We start from the raw sequence: 27,878 nt of genomic DNA on the forward strand, positions 1-27,878 counted from the left end.
CTCTTTACAATACTGAAAGCTACCACTACGGTTCCAGTGTACATATTCTTCAGGGTTGGGTTTTTTTTTTATTTTTCCTTTTGTTCTTAAAAAAAAAACCACTGCACAACATCTGGAGTTCACAAAATCTGAAGCTCACAACTAAACCTTCAGTTGACTACTAAAATAGATCTCTGATCATTAGAAACAACTGTCTGTAGTTAACTTTTTTCTTTTTTTTTTTTTGCCAAAACAGGATAACAACTTCAGATAGCACTTTAATACACTAGAAGACCAATGGAACTAATTTTATTTCATACATATATTTTACAGTCCAGTAGACAAGATATTGAATTCGCTCTGATAAAGTCATATTCTCTCCAAATATTTAGATAAGAAACTTAACGCATTATAAAAAAGTGTGTTATGAAAAGACAGATTTCAGAAGATTGATGCATATTTCTAAAAAGGACCACATTCTTCATGTTATTTCATGTCTTCTATGATTAGGGAACAACAAGGCTGACCTGTTAACTATTCACAGACTTTATTACCAACTGAAATACAATAAATTGCATTATGAAATCTGCATCGGAGTTCATTGATTACTGATCCACAGTGAAAACATATCCATCATTTAGAAAAGTATTAGCTTTCTTGTAGGATTTGTTTCAATATAGCTAAAAATCACTAACAAAAAAAAAGTGTGTGTACAGAGAAAAATGACACACTGGCAATATAAACAGACATGAATGGCAGATTTTCTTCCAAAAATAAATTTGACATGTTAAGTGACAAAAGTTCTGGAAAATATCCAGCATTTGATTATTACTCTGTTTAACCCAGATTTATGTGACTGAAACCCAATCTGTCATGACTACAGTATCAGTGATTACAGATCGCTAACCCTGACGCGTTCTAAGGAATACACGAGCTACAGTAACATCAGCATCATGATGCAGGGGTTCAGACAGAAAACTACACTTCTAACGGGCTTTTCTTCATCAAAACAAGCAAGAGAAATAGGCTTCTATTATAGATGAGCTTGTTCAGGGAAAATATGACTTTAATTATGTTGTGTGTTGAAAAGGCTCCTTTGAGTTATAAAGGCTTTTGTGAAAAGCCTTAAAATTCATTGCATAGTTGAAGGGGTTTAGCTGTCTATAACAATATATGTAACACAGCATAAGCAGACTGTGTTGATCAATATTAAGTTTGCAAATAGCACAGTTTAAGAAGTATTAATGTATTATGTTACTTAATTTTATCTATTTACATTTGTACAAAGTAAAGCTTTCATCTTACCCTTTTTGCATATATGAACCATTAACCCATGAAGCAATCTTTTTACATAAATATCTACAATTGTCTTCACTTCTGGTCTGAAAGAGCTTTGTGTATGGTTGACATTGATGGTGGTTTGTTTCTAGTCAAATCATTCAGATTAATGTCTTGTTCTTCAGTTCAAATTTTGAAATTTTTAAACTAGAAATAAAATAGAGTAGGAGACACAAGGAACATGTGGACTTGGCTAAAAGATCTGGAAAATTTCAACATATAATATACAAAAAAACCATTTCAAAATCTTTGCACTCAGGTCTATACATATTGTACAGTGGGTCACATCCCCAGTCTGTATCAATGACTAGTAAGAAGGTCTTTATATTATGTTCATTTACAATGTTCTGTCCCTCTTTCTCTGGTTTTTATTTAGTCTCAGTCTGCTTATCGAGCCTCAATGTCCTTGAGGGTGTGAGAAGGAGGCCTCTCTCTCATCTCTGTTGACAGAGGAGTAGTCCTTCTGGGAGACCCAGGCCGAGGTCCCAGAGTAGAAATAAGAGGTGGAGGGGCACTGAGAGCTGCTGTGGGGGGAGTTTTATTGAGGATGCCATTTTGGTGTCCCGTTGGGGGACTGACTCTGGGGTAGTGCATGCTAGGAAGTCCTGGCGTGATTAGGCTTGGGTGAGGCAGGTGCCCATCCAAGGCGGCAGGGTGAACTGAGTGCAGGCGTGCATGTTCATAGTCCTCTCTGAGCATGTGCAACCGTTCCCGATCATCCAAGTGGTTGCCCCTCTCATGCTCACGTCGAGGGTCAACAGAGAGAGGGTGGTGGTGATGGTGGTGGTGATTGTAGTCGTGAGGTTCCCGATCCCTGAATGACCTGTCTGCTTCATATAACCTTGGCGCAGAAAGACGATGAAGGGGGTCATTTCTTAGCAAAAAGTCTCTGCCCAGGGGGTCTCTCCGATGAATATCTAGCTCTCTGTAAGGATCTCTTAAGGGATCTCTCATTGGATCCCAGTGGAAAGAAGGATAGGGGAAACGTTCTCCACCAGGAATTGGGCTAATTCCCATAAAAGGGGTCATCATGCGAGTCCTATCCAGGCCACTGATGCTGTTCATGTGATGTATACCAGTTACACCTACAGTCATGGGCATAGACACTAAAGGACTTGGATGGACGTTAGATGTAGATATAGGTGGTGGCTGATCAGATGACCTATGAGTCTGAGGTCCCTCAGGTTGAACATCATGGTCTTCCTTTCGTTCCTCCTTCACTTTGACTTCATTGCTTTTCTTCGGATTATCATACGCCGGCTCATTCTTCCTCTCAGCCTCACGGTTTGAAGTACTATTAGGCCTGGTGCTGTCCACAACAGGGGGCCTAGCATAGGGTGAAGGAACCCTGGGCATTTGCTTAGACTCTTCCACCACTCGGCTTTCATGGCTCAGGCCTTCTTTCTCCGAAATATAGTTGTCCTTCACCTTGTGCTCTTCAACATTAATTTCCTTTCGAGATTCGGAGTGATCCCTCTCTCGTTCTTTGGGTTTCTCTTTTTCTCGAACCTCGGGATTCAGATGGCTCCTGATCTGCTCATTTGAGCTGCGATTATGTCCGAGGGAGTTTACTGGATGGATAGGTGCTGGCGAAGGATGGCTGGAGTGTCTTTTCTCAATGCTCTCCCTAGAAGAAAGAAAAGTGTAAAAATGAAGGCATGAGAAACGCTGCAAATAAAACAAAGCATCTAGGGTGTCTGACTTCATACCTGTTGCTTTGCAGAAAGCTAGTAACATGCACCATTAAACACACTGTTCCTTTTGCACACCCAAAACACCAGAAGAACATCCCATCTCTAAACTAGGCCTATTCTATGATCTCGACACAGAAGAAGATCCCTGAAGCTGCTTTGTGAATGATCTGATTGAGATTTCAAACACTGAAGTCCATAGAAGGCTCCCAAAGGAATTTAGCTCTAGTACACGTATTTCTAAGACAACAGCCTTAACTGTTAGCAAAGAAGAGAGAGAAAAATAAAAACACACTAATTTCATCCAAAAGAAGTGAGGCAGTTAAACCCAAATTACATGGTTAATAGTATTTTACCTGCTTCTTCTATTAAGAATACATTTGGGAAAATAGATGACATTTTGTTCAACTGACTTTTAGAAAAATTTCTAGGCCTACGTACGTTACTAATCTCTTATCTCTATTCTCTTCAATCCTCTAGCTTTTCAATTTACTTCTCACAATTCAATGTACTTCTTAAAATCGAAAACAAAAACCTCTCAAGACACCAGTACTGATGGAGACAATCCACCTCTCTGAACAGGTAGGCACTTCTCTAAGTATGTAATGAACCTCAGTGGAGGTGTTTTAATAGAGGTGGCCATCATGCATAGATTATGTATCTACTTCCTCAGCAGAGATCAGTCTACTCTATATGCCCATGATTCAGGCTAGCTCTGAAAACATCATCTCTCTGGAGTCAGTCGCTCTCCAGATTACCAACCCTTTCCCATTTCTAGGGTAGAGCAAGCAGAGCAGAGACAGGACCAATGCATCTCCCTGCCAATGGCAGGAAGTCTCAAAATATTGTGAATTCATTCCATCTTTCAAACCTATTTATGTTGCACAAAAGATGAGAGAATAATTGTCTGTCAGTGGACAAAAACCTAAATATGTGAATGGATCCTGTACAACTATTTTCTGAAAGCAGTGCTGACCAGGAGTTAATATGGGCAATACTAAGTAGAAAAGCTTTCGTATTTAAAATGAATCAAATTCATAAGGTAAATCTAATTCCTCAGTTCCAATGATTTTAACCTCTCACTAATGTCAATTGATCTCTGAGTTGGGAGTCTTTCCATAAAGACAGCTCCAGATATTCAGTGTTGGACATGTGCTGTTTGCTGAGCATGGAAATTCTGTTCCATGCGGGGTGATGGACAATGTGCTGTTAAAGGCAAAAGTGAGGGATAAGCAGCGAGGCCCTCTGAAGTCCCAACTAGCTCCCATTTACATGTTTCTCTTCGGGTGCTGCAGTCTCTGCTTAGCAAAGCATAACCTGAACACGCTCGGATGAGGACAGCAGGCTGAAATGCACTCTGGACAAGATGAGCAATACTGGCTGGCTGAAGGGCAACTCGGAGAGTGACTTTGAAGTGGATACTTGCTCCTTCACCTATATAATTTCTGCTACCTGCTTTTTTGCGGAGCTGAACTGCGTAAGATTTCTACCTGTAGGTATTTTTGGATGGTGAAACTGCAGTAACTGCAGGAAAAATATCTTTCAAAAGGAAACTTATTATTATAACCTCAGCAGACGCATCTTTTGCTGTGTCTAGACTGAATTGTTGAAACTGTCATTTTATGGGCCATGTCTGAGAGACCTCAGAGAGTCCAGAATGTGACTGTTAGAAAACATTCCTAAGTTGGAGCATTTGATACCAGAACTGCCTAGCCTGCACTGACTACCAATTAACTGCTTGGTATCAGGTTCTGCTTTGATGGACTGTGCCCTAAACAGTCTGGAAAATGTGTCCTGGCTCTAATTTCCCTGCTCTTGCTTTCCACCAAAAGTTGAGGCATTTGATTTATCAGCTTCCAGATTTGGACACAGTGAGACCAAGTCAAGGCACTCCAATGAAGGCTCCTCAACGTGAAGACTCGATTCTTTTACTTTCCTGGGAAAGCACTGGCTTGTGGACTCTGCAATACCTAGCCTTTCATTTATTTTGCTCATGGGACTAGTTCGGAGGGCACCTTTAATTGTTTTATTTCACTAGGAGAGCTCATTGAGTCCTTTTGCTGATATTTAATCAATTTTATACGTAATTGATGTATTTTAAATTATACATAAAATTTAGAGAAAATAACAGGCATTTTCTGTAACTAAAGAAAAATATATGTGCAACCAAAATAACATATTCCTTTGCCAATTTCATCCTATTCATTTACAGTGATGGTATTATCTCAAGAGGCTATTCATTATATAGCTCACTTAAGTGAACTACATGTAGTTCAGTGGTCAGAGAGGGAGTAATTTTTTATCCTCAGATCTGTCAAGGGCTCCTTAGGTTAATACGGGAACAGCTCTGAGCCTCCGTCTCCACAAAGAAGAAACTTAAGATCATGTTCTCAAATGAGCTTATTACTAAGTAAGGTATGTTTTGAGGCTGTATGCGACACTGAAAGATACTGAGTATCTTATGCCGAGTACATACACATAGAATTACATACACATAAATGTCGTTTATTAGAACAGAATTGCTCAGTGACATCTCAAACAAAGTATCACCGAGAAGGAACAAATCCTATTTTTCACAATAGCTATTGTTACTGATTTTTTTCTGACGCTGGGCTGGAGTAACAGAGTCCTTAAAAAAAAAAAAACCTCCACAACTGCAAACGATGTTCCAGGAGAAAGTGGGCACCAATCAGGACATTGCAGTGTAACTCCCCAGCCAGTTCTGCACCTAGGAAAGGTTCACAGGTTGTAGTTTTGTGTTATCTAAGCTACCTTGAGGGATTTACCTTATCTCAATCTAGCTGGGAGGGGGCTGCGATGCACTGGCCACACAGCTTACCCAAGAAGAGCGACCAGTTAGTCATTGCACCCCACTCTAATACCGATCTTAGATGGGGAAGAGCCAAGCTAAGAGGTACCTCTGAGGTACCTTTCCACTGATTACAGAAGAAATCTAGATGCATGCTTTTGGCTGGATGGTCCATTTGGGGGGCTGATAAAGTTAGACCCTTGATGACAGGATGATTTTGAGATGAAATCATAGCTCTGGGCATGATTCCCAGTTCTTCCTGTTTGGGCAAATTAGCTTAAAATAGGTAACAGAGATTGGGACCTCAACTAGAAAGCAGGGCTACATCCTCACTCCGCTGGGTGTGAAGATAAAAGAATAGGTATGAGAGGCTCACAAACTACTCCAGACGTTATCAACATAGGGAGCACGTATGGGAAGGGATTCTCAGCATCTTCTCATACAGGCAACAGTGTGAGCATGCTGCAAAGTAGAACTCTTCAAAACCACAGAGATGGATGTACAGCAACACTAGATCGGCGAAAACACTATTGTACTAAACTGGTAGCCATAATTGTGCAGAAGTATGAAGTATGAATGACGCTTACTTTTAAGCTCTCAAATTACTGAAAATAAGTATGTTCTGAGCTATGATATGGAGTTCAGGCAATGCCAAAGCAGCTTGCAAGGAATGTTTTTCTGAAAGGGATTTTCTTCAGCAGTAACACTTCATAAGAAAACAACAAAACAGCACTGAAATAATCACATAATTCTGAAGACTACCCATTATCATTAGTAACAAAAATACTTTGCCATTCAAGCCAGTAAAGTTACTCACATGCTTAAGCATTTTGCAGGACAGAATCCCCAATTTGTAACAGCAATTTATTTTGAAGCATTAACATCAGACATGAAAATAATGAAGCTATGCTATCAAACAGAAAATATTCCAAATGGAAAATGTAGGTGAAAAGATCTGTAGTTTGACTCGCTCTTCACATTTTACAGTAACATAAAAAGCTCTTAAATGTATTTTTAGAATATCTAATGTGTTAGCATAACTTCTTTTAGAAAAGGCTACTAATGCGTATATTTGGGTTAGTGACAGAGAAGTCAGAAAAGCACATCTCCTAAATATTCTTTTATGTTAAAAAATTAGAAACAAATAGCCATTATGTAGTAAAGTAATGTGCAAACTTAACAGGAAAGCCATTAAGCCACAACTGAAAAAGCTGGTATCATCCTCTCTACATTTTTCAAGGAAGGCATGACACTTGCTGAATGGCAAATTCTTTTAATTTGGTACTTAAATGTTAAGAGGAATTGTTACTGAGTTAACTGTATAATGGGAACAGTCCTGACAAAAAAAATATGACCAGGTTTTACTTACATTAACCCTTCCCAGCCTGGACATGTTAGCGTGCAAGTCCATGTAAAACACTGAATAAAAATTGTGCTTGAAGGTGTATAACAGCAGTGCCTGTGTGTGTGGCTTTTTTGAGGGGAATTAAGGTTGATTTAATGAACTGCATGCACTGAAACTTGCTGTGGTATTGGAACATGACATATCTGGTGCATTTCATGGTGTTATAATTTTGTAACTTTATCAGTGGTCCCTCTGGTCAGTCCATTTTTGAGGAGGGAGATAGCATTACTTGTTTTGCAGACAAGGTCAGATTTACAAAGTTATTTAAGTATTCAAAGGTGCAGATATGTGTCTGATGGACTTTATAATCTTTTTTCATCCTGTCAGGCACCTATCTACATGTTAAGTCTTCAAAGGACCTAAGAAAATGTGACCCACAAGGTATGTGGGGGTGTGGGTCTGATTCTATTCTCACTTGACACTGCCTGAACTCTGCTCCAGCAAAGCTCATTCTAATGAAGTGCGGTGCAAGTGAGAAGAGAAACAGATGCAGTAGGAAACACCTGCATTAGAAACCTGCATCTTCCGTAGTGCCTCACGTCGCAGGCAGCAATGGTGTCAGCTCTCCAGGTGTCCCTCTACTGAAGCTCTGGTTTAACAATGTGCCAGGCTGGGAAGGGTTAAAAGCGGAAGAGAGCCCCAAGCTTTGAACTAGACAATTCTTGGAAGTGTTCTTTCGTACCTTTCTTTGTCATCTTTACTAACAGATGAGTCTCGTTTATCTACATCTCTATCTCTGTCATGAGCTGCAGCAGATGAACTGCGCTCCAGCTCTCCTGGCTTCAGCCAGGGCGGAGGGGTCGGGAACGAAGGAGGAGTTCGGTGCAGTCGGTTCCAGGGCTCGTGAGGGTTGCTAAAGCTCTGCATACTGGGGCCATCCTTGTGGCCGAACATTGAGTTGGGTGCTGAAATGGTGAAGTGGAAAACAAAAAGGTTTAAGAAAAAGGTATGCTCTAGTGAAGGTACTTACCAAAAAAACTTTTACAGCACTCAGAGTTAAAATGAATACATATTATTGGGAGCTGGAAAAGGAAAGGAAATTAACAGAGATTCATTAGAGGGTCTCATTCCTAAAAATGGGCAGGCATCTGACAGCTGTTTTAATTGGAAAGGGAAATGCTGTGGATAAAATTGACAAGGGATGAATTAGTAAGATAAAAGTGACAATGATCCTTATTCCAAATATTTTGGAGACATCAGGAAATGACCATTATATGGACTATAAATAATGGAACTTGTTGCATTCGATCCTGAACCAAAGTAAAATGATATGTGATTGAAATCATGCCAGATTTGAAGTATGAAGAAAGAGAGTGATTTTAAAAGGATGATCTTTTGTGACTGGCCAAATCTAGAGAAATGTTGATGATCCTGGACAAATAGATGCAGGTTAGTGATCTTTTCCAGGCACATGTCCTGGATTACTGGTGAGAAAGGAAAAAAAAAAAAAGTTCCCATCCACAGCTAGGGATCCTGTACACATTAACTATTTTTGAACATGCAACAAAACCATGAGAAATTTCACAAACTCCTTAGACTCATAGGTTCTATAGTCTTTTTTTTTTTTTTTTTAAACTGAACAATGTAATGGTGACATTTAGCACTATGTGAACCCAAACTATTAAGTAACTACAAGAAAATAATTTACTGATCACTAAAAAATGATGTTATTTAGACAAAAAAGGTCTCTTTTCAAATTCCCATCTCTTAGTGGTATGTGGGCTAAGCAACTGGTAAAAAAGACAGCAAACAGTCACCATCACTCAATATCCTGAATTACACAGCAAACAAGAATTCATAAACAAAGAGGCTACTCACTGACTGTCGGGTTCCCGAGTCCCCCGAAGGCATTACTACCCACTGCAGTGAGACCGCTGAAGGAAGCCGGTCGATTGAAAGGCTCTGCAAACCAACGGAAACAGCTGAAGCTCACTGGCATGTCGGTAATTATGATAAAGCATCAGAGTGTTATCCAACTGCATTACGTCTGTATGAAAGCTCAGTCTGCGCCCATCGGTAGTTGAACATCATCCTCCCACAACACAGCAGTGATTGTGAGGGGGTGGGGCATAAAATTTTTTTTTTCCCAATGACAGTATGCATGGGATCATTTTACTACAAAAACTTCCTTTTCGAAGTAAAACAAGATGTTAAAATATACACGGTATTGAGGCCTGTACTTCTGCATAAGTAGCTACTTCATTTAAAACCTGCAAACGTCTCCATTTTTGTTTCCTTTTATTCCCGTCCAATTCAATTCTGTGGTCTTTCTCAGGAAATGTCCCTGGCTAGCAAGACTATTATTAACTCTGGCAACTGTGCTCCAAACACCTTCAGGCCATGTCTCCTAAACCACAGCCAGGATATAAATAAAATGTCCTATTATGCTGATATGTCATGCTGACCTGAACATTTTGTAATTCTCTTGGTATTTATTGCTAATACTATACGAAAAACCAGTACGGACTGAAAAATACTGGAATAATTTTTTTTTGTAGTTAATGCATATAGACTGTAAGTCAGTCATATGAAGAATATTCTCCTCTCACTTTACTTTGGAGAAGTCTAATGATTTTGATGAAATTACTTCTGATAAATACCAGCACAGAGAACAGGAAGACCAAACCTAGCATTTTCTATAGGCAGCTAAGTGCAGAATGATAAACCTACATCGTGAGTTCGCTGTACCAATTTGGTGACCCTCCCAAATCCTTCCCTACGTAAAATAAAATGTCAATTTAGAGTCTTGATCTCAGATGCTCCCGCAGGCAGCAGACCACCTTCTTACAACATCAGTAAGTTAGAAGGGAAATAACAACATTTGGTAACTTGGGTGGTTCCATTTTTAAATGCGTATTCACTAATTTTCACTAACAGACAAATTTGAGGTCAGATCACAATATTTTAAGGATATATTTCCCACTCATTTAAATGGAAAAGCAGACATCTAAGTAGGAGTTAGGAAAGAAACACCTCTATGAACCGAAGGCTTAATCTTAAGGCATTTTTTTTGACTGGTTATAAACTGTAGTCATAGAGTGAAACCTAACCAGCCGTGTCACTACAGTTCTCTAACGTCCAGACTGTTTTCAGAAGTATTTCAAAAAATGCTGTCAGTGATACTGTTATGTGTATTTAGAACTGCTACTTGGGTAATGACTAAAATTAAATGGCTAAAATGCACAATTTGTAAAGGTTAAGTAGGCAGGATACTCAGAGTCTCCACGTGGGCAACCTTTAATGCTCTCAATGGTCAATGTGTGTTACTTCTGAGTTGTATTCACCATTGGTTAGCTGCGGTGAGAACTCACCTAAGTGAGCAGCTGGGTTGAGAAAGTTGCTGTGGTGAGGTGGTGGGCCGAAAGGGGTGCCGGCTGGATGACCCCCACCTGCCAAAACAAAGCAAAAGGCGTGAATTCCTAGCAAAAGCTCAGAAAGGGACTAACTCTGCTCTGGGGTTGGCTATCATTTCTTAAATGGCAGCTCACGTGAGCAGAGATTGCTGTACACCGGGCAGGGGCTCTCAGGTCAGGATCCTATGCAAATAGCAGCTGCTTTTCTAAACAGAAATTCCCAGTTAGAGTATATGCGGGGTGGCGGGGAATGTTTCAGTACGGAAAAAAACCAGAGCATGTAAAATACAGCATATTTCCAACCTGTCATCTCCATGATGCATCAGACATCACTGTGTGAAGAAATGTTCCTCCATTTACTACCTGTATGGCATTTCAGCAGGTTGGGCTTTTTTAAAAGCTTACAGAATAATTTTGAAGTGTTTATCAAATAGACTAATAGCTCCTGGCATGTCTTGCATGCAGAGAGTTCATAAGCCAAAGCACATGGGAAATTTCCTTTTAATATGGCAAGGATTAGCACTTTAATGAGCATGCCACAAGGAGGAGATTTCACTTCTCAGTACTCACTGGCTGTGGAGAAGAGAGTCGAGGGCCGGGCCAGGTCATGGGGGTGGTGGATGGCTCCAAAAAGGCTGGGGCCTGGTGGCCTGCTCAGAAATTCAGGTTTCAGGCCGAAGTCCAGCTTGTGCGGATCAGACTGCATCTGTTTCTGAAATGTAAAAACAGGATTTGGAAGAGACTGTCCTAAAAGATAGCCATAAAAGGCACCTTCAGAATGATGTGGGTATAGCAATTTATTCATACTAACTGATGTTTTAACAAGTGTATTAGTTTTTGGGATCCTGAGCATAGGCGCACAGCTATTTTCCTGGAAGGAGGATCTAAGGCAGAGAGAGAAAATCTCAGGCTCCCAATGCACATTTCCCGCAAATTTTAACAGTGTTTTCACATATGCTCACATCCATCCCTCTGGACCAAAGCATTTCAGCACAGACCTGACTTAAAGAACAAACATAAAAATCTTTGAAGAGGCCTCAGACACTTGCTTAGCTGTAAGAATAGGTCTGTCTTAAAATAATAAAAGCAAAGCCGAAGAGAAATGTTAGTTTGGACCTGATCCCAGGTGGGCAGGCATGTTAAAAGCCGGGTGAAAGCATCAACTGCAACAGGCACAGCTGCCAGCTGACCCTCTTCCCGCTGCAGGAGTCCCTTGCCAGACAGTTAGGGCAGAGACAAGTCAATGGACACCTGAACCATTGATTTTAAATGTGAAGCCGCAATCAAGAAACTCGACGCAGTATATCTTTCAGTGCCTCTCAGACTGCAACTGAGCAAGCTAGGGGCTAAAATGAATCAAATTACGGATGAAGCGTATTTGAGTCTGAAGAACTGAAGTCCCATTTTGACTGCTTGCACTCCAGATTCAAAGCACTGTATGTCGCTGTCTTTATTTATATGGCGTCAGAATCAGCAGACTTCCTTTTTTAAGGTCAATTTGCTGAGGTAGCTGTATTGTAAATGATAAGTGAATGAAGGATGGGCTCTTCTTTGTGCCATGTACTAGTTTCAGTGGTCCCTACTTCAATAGTTTTATAGAATGAAGAGGAAAACCAAATTCCCAATTACCTGTGCTGCCAGAACTCCCTAAACACAGATTGCTGATTAATTGTGCAGGTCAGCTGAAAGGATTTACAAACATGAACACTGAACCAGTACATCTGAACAGTAATTCTGGAGCATGTTATGCTTTATAAATCAGTATTTAATACTGTGCCAGCTCAGAGTACTGACTATTACAATGATATAAATACGCATATTAAAAAGTTATGACCAAGTTAATGTGCATGCCTAGTAGCTGTTTCTCAAGTGCTAGTAACATGTCTATGTTGCTATGAGAACAACAACAAAAAAAAAAGGCAGGCAAAAAAAAAAGGCTTTATCAATGTTTTGAGATAATGGCCCGCAAAAATACCGAAATAGGAGAGATGGCCAAGTTAAGGTCATGTCTTTTAAGGAAGTAACACTGTAGTGCTTTAATAATTAAAAAAAAGTTCAGAAAATACAAATGCCTCAGTTGAAGCCTGCGTGCCAGATTTTTATATTGTGAACTCTTTTTATTCTTCTTTTTTAACAACCAAGTCATAAACCTCTGACAGGCATTACTCAGAATAGCAAAAGCTGGCTGAAACTTTAATTGCAGCCATACGAACAGTGCTGTTCTAATAATGAAAAAATCTCCTGAAAAAAATCTGAAGAGGAACAGGAATATCATTGATGTGTTAAAAGATTTTTGAATGTGTTGGTTCACCTTAAAAGAGTACCAAAGAAAATTGATCATATTTATTTTATCCCCAGTCACTGTTCAGGAGAGTACCCCTCTTGATGATAATCCTATGAATGTATTGTATTTGAAGTTCAGCAAATGTGTAACACCTTAGCTCAGAGCCCACTACAATCAACATAAATGTCTGCACTAATTTCATGGCATGTTAGATTGGGTCATAAGGCCTTTCCTAAAAGAGAGGGGGACAATTACAGAGCATAAATTCTCTCTTGAGTTCAGGCCAGAAACGCACTGGTCAGTCTAAGAAGGAGCGTAAAATTGATTTGTGCCCAGAGCTGGTATGCAATCCTGGCTTCATCTGAGGAATTCCCTGGGTGTGCAGACAGGTTACACAGGTCTGAACTGTGTCTTGGTGCAGAGGTATAGGCAGGCTAACAGCATCCACAGCTGCATGTAATTTTTCCTGGGGTCAGGAAGGTTGTGTTTTGAAGTTTCCTATCTTGCCTGCTTCTTCAGTGTCTGCTGTTGCCCTCTGCAAGCAATTACTAGTGGGCCAGATAGTTACCAATTCTTCCATACTTTGCAAGCAGTCTGGTGGCACCGCATGCAAACTTGAAATCTCTGAGTAAATATATTTTATTCCCTGCTCTACGGTCAGGCAGTGTCTTCAGCTTGTGCAGAAGAAAAGGCACCTTCATAGCCTTGGGCTACAAGGAGAAATCATTCTGTATGAGCCTTCAGCCAGAGATTGCACACTTCATGGTCGCACACAGAGGGGGGACTTCATTCCCGTGTGGGAGTCTGACAGCCCATGGGCACATAAACCAACTCGCCTTAATGACTGTAGACCATACCTAACTTTCTGACTGAACTGAGATAGTAAAATACATTTCCCAATTATTCTTGAAATTATCATCACGCACAGCCTCGAAAAGTCAAGTTACATCCTTTCCTGTACTTCTGGACTTTATTCCTATTTTTTAACACGCAAGGTAGAAAAGTATTAGGTAAAAGAAATGGCTGCATGAAAATGGCATTTACTATGAGTTATAAATACATCAGCATGACCTCTATCTGAATATCAAATCAAGGAAGATTCAAAGGACATAGATAACATGGGAATAATAATTTCATTTCAAGAAAATACCTTTTCGATAAAATAAAAAAAAGGACATATAACTCTCTAGGTCCATAATCTTGTCTTTTTTGATAATGGGAAGATGAATGAAGATCACTAGCAGGGGAAACATAAGGAAGCAGAGAAGAGAGATATGTCTACTGCAGCAAATTAACCTGTCAACCTTGTTTAAAAGGGTTATTTTTAAACTCTATTAGCTGCAGGTTTTAGTAGCTGTTCAACATCTTCATATTCTTACAGCACTACCTTATGCAATTCAATTGCATACACAGACTGCAAAGTGCTATGGACTCCTTGTTAATTTTACTTTCTAACGCAAGCTATTGACTCCCGAAGTACAAGTATGAACAGTAAAGAACACCAACCTTTCCTGACTTACTGAAAAACTTCAGGAGCAACACAGAATTTTTCAGTGACAAGTACAGTGAAAATATTATAAAGGGAAAGAAACCTTCTTCACAGAGTCCATGTGCAATGAAAATACAGTTAAAGTAAGAATGGAAAGACCTAACTATTAAATGAATAAATTATTTGGTTTTCTCTGATATCTGTTTCAGGAGAGCCTAAACTGGCCATGGCCCTTACCCTTGAAGTCTCAAAGCATGTATAACGAAGAAAAGATTTCCACCCCTTTACCTTCAGTGCAACGAGAGAGTGTCTGGATAACATTACATCTGAGAGGCTGTGTCTGCCTGACCAGCCCAGACACCTGCAGGTGCCAACCTCCAGCCTGTAAGACGGGTTGTGAAAAAAGACTGATGGGAGCCTGTGCAGCCATATTGGATAAAGCATCGTAGGGACAGGAGAAATCTTCCTGTGCCCTCTTCTGTCTGTGAACATTAATAAGAGGAATGGGATACACGTGCCGAGCTTCTCCAGACTTAAAAAAATTTAATCTTGATATGTTTGTGTCCTCAGCCATAAATAAAAGCAATGTTGTAGTTCACAGGCACACCCATTTAGCTCTTCCTAGCTACAAACTGGTTGTTATCGCCTAAGATCTGGTGTCCTTGCTCCGCGGCATCACAGACATTCCTTTGAGACTCTATCTTTCGGTTTGTAATTCCAATATGCCATCACTATGGCAGGTTATACTACAACGCTACATATGGTTACTTTAACAAAGCATTAGCCGTGGCATAGAACTGCTAACAGCAAGAAGCAAACTCTTCCTCTCACAGGTTTGCACTGTACCATTCATCTGAAATGCAGGTGTGCCCAAAAGACTGACCTTGACTTTCTGTTGGTGATGGTATATCTGCCAGGCGATGTGAACATGCATAGCGCACCACTTTCCAGGTTTCTGGAAAAAACAAAGGGATACGACATGGATCAGTAACTTTCAAAAACCTGTGATGCTTTATTCTAGTCATAGCAACTCTTGTCAACTCTTAGCCCACTGTGTTTTGGTCTACGGGATTCCCCAGGCCAAGATGACTGAAAGCAAAGGGTCTCCCTTCAGTGCCTTCCTCTTCCGTCCTCTTCGGAAACTAGATATGCAAACAATTTGCCCCTTGCTAAGAAGTTTATCTGGATACCCAGGAATGCTTCTGGTCACTCTCCTCCATGCTTGGGTTTTACGCACTCTTGCTATCTTCTGATGTCACTGGCTGAGAATGCAGCTTGTGTTGCTGAAATCAATGAAACTGTCTCCCAGTTAGCAGCTGCTCTGCATAGCTGGGTTGCTGCACAACTGTACATTGAGTTCATTTCCAAAAGTGCAGCTATTCTAAGACTAGCTTTTCCACCAAAAGATGAAAATGAAAGCACTTTAAAAGATCACTTTGGTTTTCAAAATGAATCTGACTCCCTCATATAATTGCTGGTCTGTACCTCCAAAACTTTGGCTCATCAATATACTGCAAAAATTGGAGGTCAGTCAATTCACTCTGGGAAAGCTCTTTGCATCCTTCCTGTCACCATGCTTTTCAGTCATGGGGAGGAGAGAGGGAGGAAAGAACCAGAGACTACTATGTGGGTTTTCTTGTTGATTTTGTACTCCATTTCCAGGACACCTGGAAACCTTGTCTGGAAAAGACTCGTTCAGGATATACTTTCTCCAATTTTGTTATTTAGGGGTCTATAGTTAACTACACAACTAACGATTCCTGCAGACTTAAAAATAATCACAGGAATTCAAGAAGCTTCTCAAGCTACTGGTAACTTACATGTTTCACAAACTATGGCATAGGGCCTGCCTTCTACTCCGAGGTGTATATCAACCAACAATTAAAAACCACAAAAAAATAAAACCCATCTCACACATACTCCCCTAAACTCAAGCCTTTTGCATATTCACAGCAACTGGCTGTGCTAGTGATTTAACGAGTTCATTTGGTCAGTAGAATTAAAATACAGATCTTCTTGAACACACTGAAAAATTAACAAAAAACCTTTTGGATCACTGAAAGACTGGATCTTTTGATCCTTATTTATAAAATATTTTGTGTTTGAAGTGGATTTTCTGTCTATATTTGACAGAATATACTTGGGTAGAAAGTACCATACTGAATAACACTGAAAACACACAGTAAATAATAAAAAGCAAGATCATTCAGTCTCCAGTGAAATGACAAGGGATCGCTGCCAGGATAGGTCTGTAGGATTTGGCTCAGGAAACCTTGTAAGCCAGTGTGATAGAAGCATTATCAATATTTAACCTCTAGAATTCCTGCTAGGGGGTTGCATGAGAAGAACAGAAAACTTCCAACTTTGAAACTGTGTATTTTCCTCGAGTGACCACAAGATGCATGCAAAGAAGGACTGACCATGCTGCTCAGCAAACACGGTGTAAAATACCAAGATGAAACATGGCATGGCTTTATAATTAGTCTGCTGCTTGAACCCGGTGGGGACTGAGACAAGCTTGACAAACTGTATCACATGAAGATTTCTTACCCTCAACATGGGCCTGAACGGATCTGTCAACTGTGAAGAAGAAATGACAGCTTGGTTACATGCCTGTCACTCAAACAATTGCTCTAATTAACAAATTTGTATTGCTTCATTAAGAGATGAAATTAAAATGTGTAATTTTACTTTCAAATGAAGCCCTTTTGGATAATAATTAGTCCTTAGCCTCCGTATTCGAGCCGGTCTCCCTCCCCCCATGGCTGTTCTACCTAAGTGTTGACAAGCAACTAAACAAGCCTCACACAGAGCGCTCTGTCCTCTGGCATCATCATTAATTTGTTGATTTAATGCTACAAAAATGGCTGGTTAACTACTCTGAAGAAAAACACAGATCTATCCTTTGGGCAAACTTCTGTTCTCATCTTTTAAAGCTGCTCAGCTTTAAGACCGGATAGCAGAGAGGGCCACTTTTTCACAGGCTTGATCCCACAAATGGGGTCGGAACGGGCTGCAATGGTGTTTCAGATGTGCCCCTGCAAACCAGTGACTGTGTCCGTTCAACGGCTATGGCATTAGGTCCTTGACTTGTACATTCAAATAGCCATTACCAACTACCTGCTTGCCCGATGTTCTCTGTCACAAAGTGGCTTTGCCTTAAAAGTTTTTCACATTGCAACAGATGTTGGTAAATGTGGCTGTATAAAAAACCAATTTTCTCATTATTATTTTTTGTGTGGCCTATTTTTTTGAGGTAGATTATTTTCTTATTCTCCTTTTTCACTCACATTTCATTAATTAATGCTGGAAAAAAAATTCAATTTATTGGGTATTTCTCATTTGTTTTGGATTTTCTTTTTTGAAATGCAATACTACTAGGAGATTTATAGGTCTAAGAGTGATGCAGCGATGGCACAATACATCATCCTGAAATAATAGAAACTACACTACAAGTTGAAAGGGACCATAAAGCTAAATGACATAATGATGGGAGGCTCCAGTTATCTTTTCAATTAGATGGAATAAACAGAAACAAAAACACGTGGTTCCTTTTGGAATAAAGCTCAATTACAGCACCAATTCAGAGCAAACCAAAGTACTGGAACTTGGGATAACCCAAAGAAAATAACTCTGCTGTACTTCAAAGTTGAACCATACCACAACATGGACTTTCAAAGAGACCTCCCCATTGCTTTTGTCAGAGAGTTCTGCTAAAAATGTGACTGCGTGATGTTCCTCATTGCAAACAATGTATATTAATCCAAACATGCAAATGACCCATGGGCATTTGGAAAGAACAGAAAAAGGCTAAAAGACAAACTGCTGAGACAATAAATGCTATTCACATACGCTAGAACTCAAAAATCCGGAGGCGCCAAGCGATCAATAAAGTGCATCCGTATTTCACTGGTGCAATCAATGATGCAGTAACCAAGGGAATAACTGCCATTACCCACATTAAAAACAATTATAAACATAAATCTTGAAGAGGTTTGTACATTTCTACAGTGAATTGGACTTTTATGCCTTTACCCCTGGGCTTGTGGGGATGCCTACTAATAGCAAGGAAAGAGCTCTTCCATTGCATATAGTATCCGTTTGCTTTTGCTAATGATGAAGAGAAGTAAGGATCAGGATTTAAATTGTTCTCATACAACTTCTCTAGTTTAGTTCAGACTAAGCTTCAGTGTTAGGATGTTAATTTGGACACATTGAAGATGGTAGCTCTAGCACTAACGGTTTTCAGGAGGAATAGCTTTACTTGAGAAAAATACAACATTTTCTACAGACCCGTGGATCTTTCTGTAGAAGGGTATGTGGGACAGTTCCAGGTCTGGCTGCAACATCAATAGGATTGGAAGTCTAGAAATACCACAAGGAGAGACAGTGTTAATGTGTAACACAACACATAAACGCAACAGAAAGTGAAAAATAATACTTCTTTATCATTAACATGGCCTAAGCAACGAAGACAAACTTTTTAAAGAGGAAAGGATAACCATTATAATCCACTTAGTAATATATGTATTATCATCTCAATTTTCAAACTTCCATTGTCCACCAACTTCCCATTACTTAAATCCAAAACACATGAGGGAACAGTGACTGTTTACACTGGAAAATCTTTCCACAATCGAAAACCTGATAAGCAACATACTTATGAGACGGCATCTAAAGTAGTATTTGGAGGACCAAGCTTGTGCTCTGCTGCTTATGAATAATGCACTGGAACTGGCTAAAACTGCTAACCTGACTGTCAATGCACAAAGCATCAGTAACCTCTTTAGTCACTGTAGAAGGATCTGAACTCCATCCACAATGAACTGTTACCATACGGCTATTTGGAAAAGGCAACATCCATTGAAAAAAATTACAGCTTTTCCCATGATTTGAATGTAAATATTCAGCTAATATAACAAAATGCATCTTTGTGGGAAAAAAACAACAACACAACTACATTTAGACAGAGCATCTTCCTACGTTAAAATGAAGAAAAATAGAAATCAACTACAGTATAACTAACAATTAAGTAACAGAGTTGTTAACAGTCTGATTACCATACATACGAAGAATTCCACTAATGAACTGCAATTTACATATTCAGTCATTACAGTGGATGGGCCAATTTAAGAAAGAAGGTGTCTTCTCTGCAGAAATTTCAGTCCTGATTTCAGTCTTTAGTTGCAAAGACTACAGACTAGAGAATATGATTTCCTCCCACTTATAAATCAAGAGTAACTTCATGAAAACAAAAGGAAAAAAACCCCAAACTCATCACATTTATCTATCCTAGCTATCACAAATGAGAGAACTAAATCAGTGTATTCCATTGTGGTGGAGCTGGGAGATAATTATGGAAATGAGTAAACAATAATGATCACGATTTCTTAAAATCTTGATTATTACATGACCTTACATAAATGCGTACTCTCCGAGAACTAATTATACTGCTTCTAAAGTTAACTATGCCTTTTTTTTTTTTTTTTTTTTTTTAATGTATGTAGATATATCTAAAGCTAATGAGAAGTAACTTCTCTTTGTAGTAAGTTCGGAAAAAGCCAATTGTCCTCCATGGAATTAGGCTGTAAGTCAGATCTCAATTGCTCCAGAATCTGAACCATGTTCTAAACCTAAACCTAATCTGGCTCACAACATCAGTGTATTTGAGTAGTAACAGATACACAAATAATTCCTTTCCTACCTTGGGTTGAAATGCTCCTTGTAGCGAGCCAAATGGGCCAGTTGGAGGAATCATGGGAGGAATACCTGATACAGCTGGAGGATAGGAGTGAAACAGCTGTAACAAAAAGATAGAAGAACGTCAAAATGAAGACAGGAAGTTGAACAAGATAGCGAAAGCATTCCTGAAAAAAGGGGAATGGTACATGGAGAAAACTGAGAAGCATTGAAGAAGTGATCTCGTTGGAACAATGTTAGTTAAAGCAGTCAATGAAATGTTCACAAATGTCATGACGTTTAGAGCTTAAAAGCAGTTCCAAAATCATAAAGCCAGCAACCTGTCCCCTGGATTTAGGCCATAGCGTAAGAGATTTTTTTTTTTCAATTATTAATTTTTAAATCGGATAGAGGTTTTAAATGGTTTCAGTTTGCAAGCCATTTCAAGACGAAAGGCAGAATACTGAGCCAAATAAGACTCAGAAATCTACTGTTTAAGTGGAAAAAACCCTTACGAGTTCTAGGATATTGTATCATTAAAACTCCATTAGTACGTTAGGATTTTAATGGTATCTGTAGGAAATGAGGAAAATACGCACAATTCTTACTTCATTAGTCTGTCTGAGAGGATATCCTGCCACATCTAGTATTAGCAGAGAGACAATCTGATTTGTTAAAAATTATTATTTAAACAAAATGTTGAGGAAGAACCCCCCCAAAAAATTTAGGGTACTGTTTTTATAAAGACAGACTACTAAGCATAAAAAAGTGCACATCTCCACTGACCTCACTGATCCCAACGTATCTGTTCTAGAAGAATTAAAAAAAAAAAAGCTGTTCTGTCCTAATGCAGACAAACACATGTGAAACAAGCAAGTAAACCGTAACATCCAAATCTTATCTTGTCTCTGTGGTCCGGCTGTGAATCTTTTACTCATGCTGTAACACAGTTAACTCGCCCAATTCCACGGAAAACTCTGAGATTACACACAAAACTCTTTCTGGTAGGAGCCAGGGGTTCAAAGAATCACACTACAAATATGTTCTCACCATGAAATCTCAGGATCTAACAGGGGATGGCTGCTAACTCTGCTGGTATTGCCACCCAAAAACCTAAAGGGGTTATCTGGCTGATACAAATTCACCTCTGAACACAGCTGATCAAAAATCAATCTAATCTAATGTATGCTACTTTTAAGATCAAAATAAATGAGTTAATGGCCAATTGAACAGAAGCAGGACTGGGCAAAGTAAAAGACTGGACATGTGGAGTGGGCAAACACTGAGAAAATCACATCCCAGAGTAAATCAGTATCGCAAAGTTTTAATGAATTTGTTCATGCCAGGCATATGTATGCGCTTTTCTTAATCGTTTTTCCTTCCACCAGCTTATCTTGCAAGGTCATTTATTCATATTATATTTACTGAAAGCTGAGAAAGTATTTCAGTATTTTAGAGGTATCAAATATTTTCTTGGTTTAAAAGCATGGTATCAAGTCTCCTTTCATAACACATTTCTATTGTTGTTTTTAATTCTATTTAATTTGGACCTGCTCCATTCAATGATGCAGAAAGCATTTTTAGATTAGTTGATACTGAACTGTAGGCATTGAGAAATCATTAAGAGACACGTGTCCTCATTTACAATAACTTTTAATGAGTAAAATGCGTTTTAAATCGTCCAGTGTCTTCTGCATTTAATTCTGTGTGTAATGGACTAATTCCAAATGATGAAAAGAGACGCAATACTTAATATTCTATTGGCTATGACTAATAATGAGGAATGCTTTCCTTAGAGTTTTATAACAACTAGTAAGATAATTAAATGTGACCTTTCCTCAAGGTCAGAGTTATTAATAAAATATAAATATTGTATCTCCAGGATCTCTTTGTATCAGTTAAATTCCTCCAGCTTTCAAAATACATCTTTCATAGTCAGTGTTTCCTTTTTCTCCCTCTCTTTTGAGCAACGTTTTCCCCTTCTAGCTTTCTTCAAGGAACAATGTAGTACCCACAGCTTTCCTGGGGCCAGGTGCAATGCAACATTAAACTAGACCCAGCGTTAACTGTAGGTAAAAGTAATGCCTCACTGTGCTACACTAAGGCCCTCCCAAAAAAGAAATGATTGTAACATCAAAGATGCCAAGAAAGAAAACTGTTTTAAATCTCTACATGAGCTTTTATGTGAGCTGTGTTCCCTATTCTAAAGTAGATTGATTTTAACTCTCAAACAGACCTTGTTCTCCTGCAAAGTTCACTTACAAGCTTTAAAAACATTGCCAGCTTTTTTTAAAGATACCTGAATTCTTGGTGTGGAAATTCTTATAGTGGAAACCCTTGTTACTAGGAAAAGGTCTATGGAAGTGCCACCGTTTCACAATATTTCTACAACAGGAAAAGCCCTATCGGGTATGCACTTATGCCAGAAAAAGTATGCTTTTTGATACCACGGCTGCTCAGGAAACTGATGCAAGCAGTTCCTCTGTTACCTATATAATCTACAGTCATAGTAGAAGAGATTACTGGAATACCCTGGCTAGTATGGCCTTGCTGTAGTTTAAGAAAGACTGTTAATCCAATGTGATTTGTAGCCATCATGTTGATCTTCTGGTATTAGCTTGCTAAATATCCAACAGACACAACAGTGATTATTTTGCAACCACTTCACAAGGACAAACCTTTCCTGAAGGAACGGCAGGGGAGGCACAATGGACCAGACCTCTGCTGGTGGAGCTCTGCCACGTTCAATAGCATGGCTCGCTGGCTAACACAGAACGACGTGAAGCCTTGCCTTACTTTAAACGGGGTAATACCATGACCTTTACAATTCAGGTAACTGCCAGATTTATAGGAGATTATGTCACTGAATTTGAAAAGCATATACAGTTGGAGACTTTTGCAGTGTTTCCTATATTACATGTTGACTTCTGTGCTGTATTTGTCTAAAATTCATTTACCTATTTCCCAGTTCTGTGTTCTTGCTTGAATCAACATGCCACATTGATGACAATATATCTTTTGAATCCATGTAAAGCTCAGCAAGTAAGAGTGCAATTTTGCAAACAATGATGCAAATAAGCAGCATTACCTTCTTGAGTAAAAGTGATTATCATAGGCTTAAATGTTTGCCTAAGACTCCTAGAGCTCTGATCCTGCAAACACACTCATACAGTTAAAGTTACTCAAATGAGGAGTCAGAAATTAATCGGACTATTCACATGTACTACAGGCATGAGTTATTAGCAGGAACTGTGTTTAATCGGTACAGCAAAAGCATCACACTATCGTATTAACCAGTTTTTTTTGCCCAGTTCCACTTCTAAGCAAAACCAACACATACAGCCAAATGCTTTGCAAATTTCTGAGTGCTGATGCAGTACTCCTTCTCTCATCAAAATATCACTATTGGATTTAGAAATTCTTGTCATATTCAACCAGATACCTGCCTCTGCCAATATGATGGAGGAAATGCAACCCGTATTTCAGCAGCAAATGAATCAGTAGATTCAAACTCTTAAGAGCAGCAGCTTTACAATTAACTGGAATATTAAAAATCAGTTCATCTCAATAACATTTTTGGTAGCTCTTAGATAAACACATCGAGTGCACAGCTGGATTCATGTTGCTGTCATCAAACAGAGCTTTCAAAACGTAACAAGCCCAGAGGATCAGATGTGCCTTTGAAATCTGAAGAATAAGACAAGTTTTCAGATTTTATAAACCAAAATATGATATATTAGGAAAACTATTAGATTAGCTATCCCTGAAGGATCTGTATGATAGTTTGTCATTTCATTTCAAGTTTCTTTGGAAAAATATCAGTCTAAGGGTTTGTGGCACAACTGAAACACAGTGATGAAATTACTGCTCTCTCCTGCTTTATGTAACAGTCAGCTCTTCTGTCTCATCTTTTTCACATCAAACCTGTCTTCAAATGGTGCATGAGCAAGAGATCTTTTGATTGGAAAAGCTGATACTGCATCTTTATCAGAAACAAGCACCGTGAATGCAAGCCTTCAAAAGCCAAAGCAACCAAGAACGATAATGGTAAATCCTGGAGGGATGATCAGGGCGAGATTCGACATTGTGCCATTGATTGAGTGGTGATCCCAACCCACCACAGAAAAGCAGTTAAGTCAGTTTTAAACAGAGTAATAAAACTCACACTGTGACGGTAGAAGGGGTCAACTTTTGTAGGGTATTTGTCAAACTGCAAAGGGATCAAAGCACAAACTAGTTACTTTATATTTCCTTGCTTTACTTCTGTTGGTAAAATAGAAGATCACTTCTCTATTATTTGGCAACCAACAGAGAGGAAAAAATACGCAGAAAATTAGTTTCCAGTGAAACTGTTCGGGATTTTTCTTTCTTCAAAGTAAAACAAGGTCTTTACGAGACAGGAGAAAGGAGGAGGCACCAGAGTGCACCACTCAAGCACCGGGAAGTCCCAAGCACGAGCGCTCCTTCAGCCAGCAGCCTCGGCCCTCAGCCCCTGCGCTGCCACCTGAACCTGCTGCACATGTGACAATCGCGAGGAGGGCACAGTCCTTCCTCTCCTACCCAACCACACCTGGGCAGCGGTACTCCTTCCCCGCAACCTGGCAAATTCTTAAATTTTTGTAATAAAGAATAGAGTTGTGCTCTACTTATCCTCACATTTCTGCCTGGGGTACGCACCATGGGCGGTGCTGGCGTTGGCATGATGGCAGTGGGTGGGATGGCGTGAGGGAAAGGCGTGAAGGTGTGCTGGTGTGTGTGTTGGTGTGTGTGCTGGTGCTGGTGCTGGTGCTGGTGGAACTCGGTCCTCAGGTACGGCGGCGGGCCCAGGGAGGCCCCGCGATCTGCGCTCTGCGAGGCCAAAAATCGCGTGTTTAGCTCCTGACGGAGAAGATCTTGTTCTGAAATACAAACAGCAAAACAAATCCCCATGAGCTCAGGGACTTTTCCAGACCTTCTGCCACTTACTTTTTGCTGGTTGTGGTAGCAATGCTGTATTTAAAACCTCCTGGTGGTAAATCACAACACTGTACAGGGCAAGAAAGCTCCCTCAGATCTTCCCCAAAGGCCTGAGAGACAGAAGAAAGTCTCCATTTCCCCTCTCTCACCAAGCTTGTCTTCACTACAGCATTCCTCTGAGCATTAACCTGAGGGTGCTCCATAAATTTGTATGGTCGTGGACATAGTCCTAAATAGGTGAGGAGGTACGGGTAACCTGGAGTGAGTAAACATCGAGTGGCTGCTGCTAACAAGAGTACCCTGCTGCATGGACACAAAACGGTGTTACTCAAACACTGATAATCCTCCACTTTCTTCGCCCAGTTCCCTCTCAGTGACCTGGGAGGAACAGACATGTTACATCTCCCCACAGTCAAAGTATAAAAGAGCACAATTTTCTACACTGATAAAAATCTCTACATCCCACCCCCCTGCCCGCACAATCTTGCAGGTGCACGAGCTCAGGACCGCTGTGCGCACAGCCACTGGAGACCTTCCCTCTAGCCAGGGAAGCAACGCTGAGCACAGACCATAACTGCAGCAAAGACGTTCGCTAAGGGGGTCACAGATTCTCTGTGGGCACATTATGAACTCCGGTGTGTTTTTACCATAGGGAGAAAAAAACAGACGTGGAAAAAGCACAGCCTTCCAAAAACGTTCATTCCCAGGGCGGAAGAAAAGTCATCTTGTTTAGGTGTTTTTTGGCTTTGGTATCACTCCAAATCGTTCAGCGATGAGCACAGCCTCTACCCAACCAACCATCATCAAATGGACCAAAAAGAATTATTCTGACTAAAACTGGGGAATTGGCTGCCTACACTGCCCTAGACACGCTCGGGCCACGACCCGTCTGTCTCTTACCTGAGTAAGTACTACCAGCTGGGTGTCCTGGAACCTGCAGTGTCCCTGACGTCAATGGAGGTGGAGGAGGCAAAGCCGTAGGAGGGGCAAACATATTGGGGTGATGTGGGTGTGCGGGGGGCTGGAGGGTGGGCGTGAAGGTATGCAGCGGGCTGTGGCTGGGTAAAGAGAGGGGGAATGGTGAGGCTGAGGGGTGGTGAGAGATGTGTGGAGGAGGGGCCTGAGTCTTGGCAGGAGTGCTGCTTCTGCTGCTGCTGTTAATGAAAAGAAAAGCAATTAAGCGTTGCACGGAAGAGAGAAAAGCTCCAAACGTACACATACACAACCCCACCAAGCTATGCACGGCTCACATTAAACACATTACTAATGTAAGTTGTGTATTACAAATGCAAGTTACTATTTCACTTTTCTAGCTATTCCACCGTGATACTCCTTTCTCCAACCATCTGCTGTACCTCTTCTGGTACCTTTTACTTCCTGTGGTCTCTCCACACCAAAACCTGAGACATATTCTCCCTCTCTGTAAGAGGTTGATGTTCTGCCCTCCAACAACGTAGGAATGACACACAAAGGAGTAATCAGCCCTGTGCATTCATTACTTAATTACCAGGTCCTTTCTACATCACTGCTTCTGATTCATGTTTTCAGGTAAATGAAGCTCAAAATCAGTGATCACCACATTAATAAAAGTTTAATCTTTTTTGCTATGACTTAGTAAGATGAAAGACTGCAGAAAATGTGAAACGAAGTTGAGAAGGCAACAAAAGATATATGCTTATTGTACAGTTAATGCCTCTCTCTATCCCCACAATATACAGAGATAAGATGAGTCAGCAAAATAAATACTTGCAATTACAACTGGTTGCAATTTTTCAGGTTTCATTTCCTACTAATGAGTATTTAAAATATATTCACGTAGTGCTTCATTCTACTTGTCATTATTTCACGTAACGACACGCTTCTATTGCAGTGACTTTTAAAGACAAGCAATACCGCTTTGGTTAAAAATAAACCAAAGTCTTAAACACCTCCCAGTCATTAGTCAAACTATGAAGCAACCATAATGCTGGTTTACCAGGTCCTGAAGGATACCATCTGTCTGCTGGAAGCTCAGATCTGGGGGAAGATGACCTAGTGCAGACAGCATGAGCTTAGAGTAGGGGAAACCTGAGGTCCCTGACTCACAGAGACATCACGGGTTCCTGTGAACATCTTGTTTAATCTCTCTGTTCAGCTTTGTTATCCCCTGTGAAAGATGAGGTTTATCTCACCTTGGCCAGGTGAAGAGAAAAACACTGAAGACTGCAAGGTGTCTGCAGTGCAGGAGAAAATTAAGCTTTGAAGTCATTGGTGCAAGCCCGTTTGTGCTAGGCTGTCAGCAGGGCCAACAGCAGCTGTAACATACTTCTTGCTCTAGGGCATGTCAGTAGTTGGAAAAAGCAGAAGATGTTTACAGGGATGGGAGGGTAAAAGAAGTTAGCCTTCAGAGAGCAGCCCAACCTGCAAGAATTGGGATTTTCTTCTCCTGGTCTAAACTGCATAAAATTCCCTCCAAACACCTGAGTACACAACGACAGTCAGGAAAAGTAAAAGCAAATTAACTCAGCGCTCGAGAATACCTAGCATTTATGGGAACACCAGATCAGAGATAAAGTGATCCTAGCTCAGTTCAGGGAAGGAACTAAGGTTAAATGCACAAAGTCCCCTTTATTTCCCACCGACGGGACGGGATGTGCTGTCCCTTCTCTCCTTCAGCTAATTCATCTCCAGTTCCTCCACTGTACAGCATCACCACCAGGCAGCAAGTCTGCAAAGACACGGGGCTCCAGCGCACACGCGTTTCTGTTCGCCTACCTTAAGCTGTTGAGGCTTAAACTGCTGCTGTTATAGGCAGAGAGTGGCTGCGAGAGGCTCTGAGAGGCCGGATGGGGCTGCACCGGAGGGAGGTTTGGATGGGCCGGCTGCACCGGCGACTGCGGCCGGGGCGGGTGCTGG

At 40.3% G+C, this 27,878-nt stretch overlaps 1 protein-coding gene across 1 annotated transcript; it reads right to left on the reverse strand.

Moving 5' to 3' along the window:
* Nucleotides 1-1,704: 1,704 nt before the first annotated feature.
* Nucleotides 1,705-27,874, reverse strand: AUTS2 (autism susceptibility candidate 2; the record flags this gene model as incomplete). The annotated part of the gene is made up of 13 exons (XM_009574713.1): nt 1,705-2,944; nt 7,905-8,127; nt 9,041-9,124; nt 10,534-10,611; nt 11,146-11,287; nt 15,232-15,303; nt 16,899-16,928; nt 18,642-18,713; nt 20,053-20,148; nt 24,193-24,237; nt 24,705-24,925; nt 25,884-26,137; nt 27,738-27,874. Coding segments are annotated over 13 exons (2,694 nt in total), but the record flags the coding sequence as incomplete, so codon positions are not given.
* Between the last annotated feature and the right edge of the window lie 4 nt (nt 27,875-27,878).

This window comes from Fulmarus glacialis, unplaced genomic scaffold (assembly GCF_000690835.1).
Source record: "Fulmarus glacialis isolate BGI_N327 unplaced genomic scaffold, ASM69083v1 scaffold13333, whole genome shotgun sequence".
NCBI lineage: Eukaryota > Metazoa > Chordata > Aves > Procellariiformes > Procellariidae > Fulmarus > Fulmarus glacialis.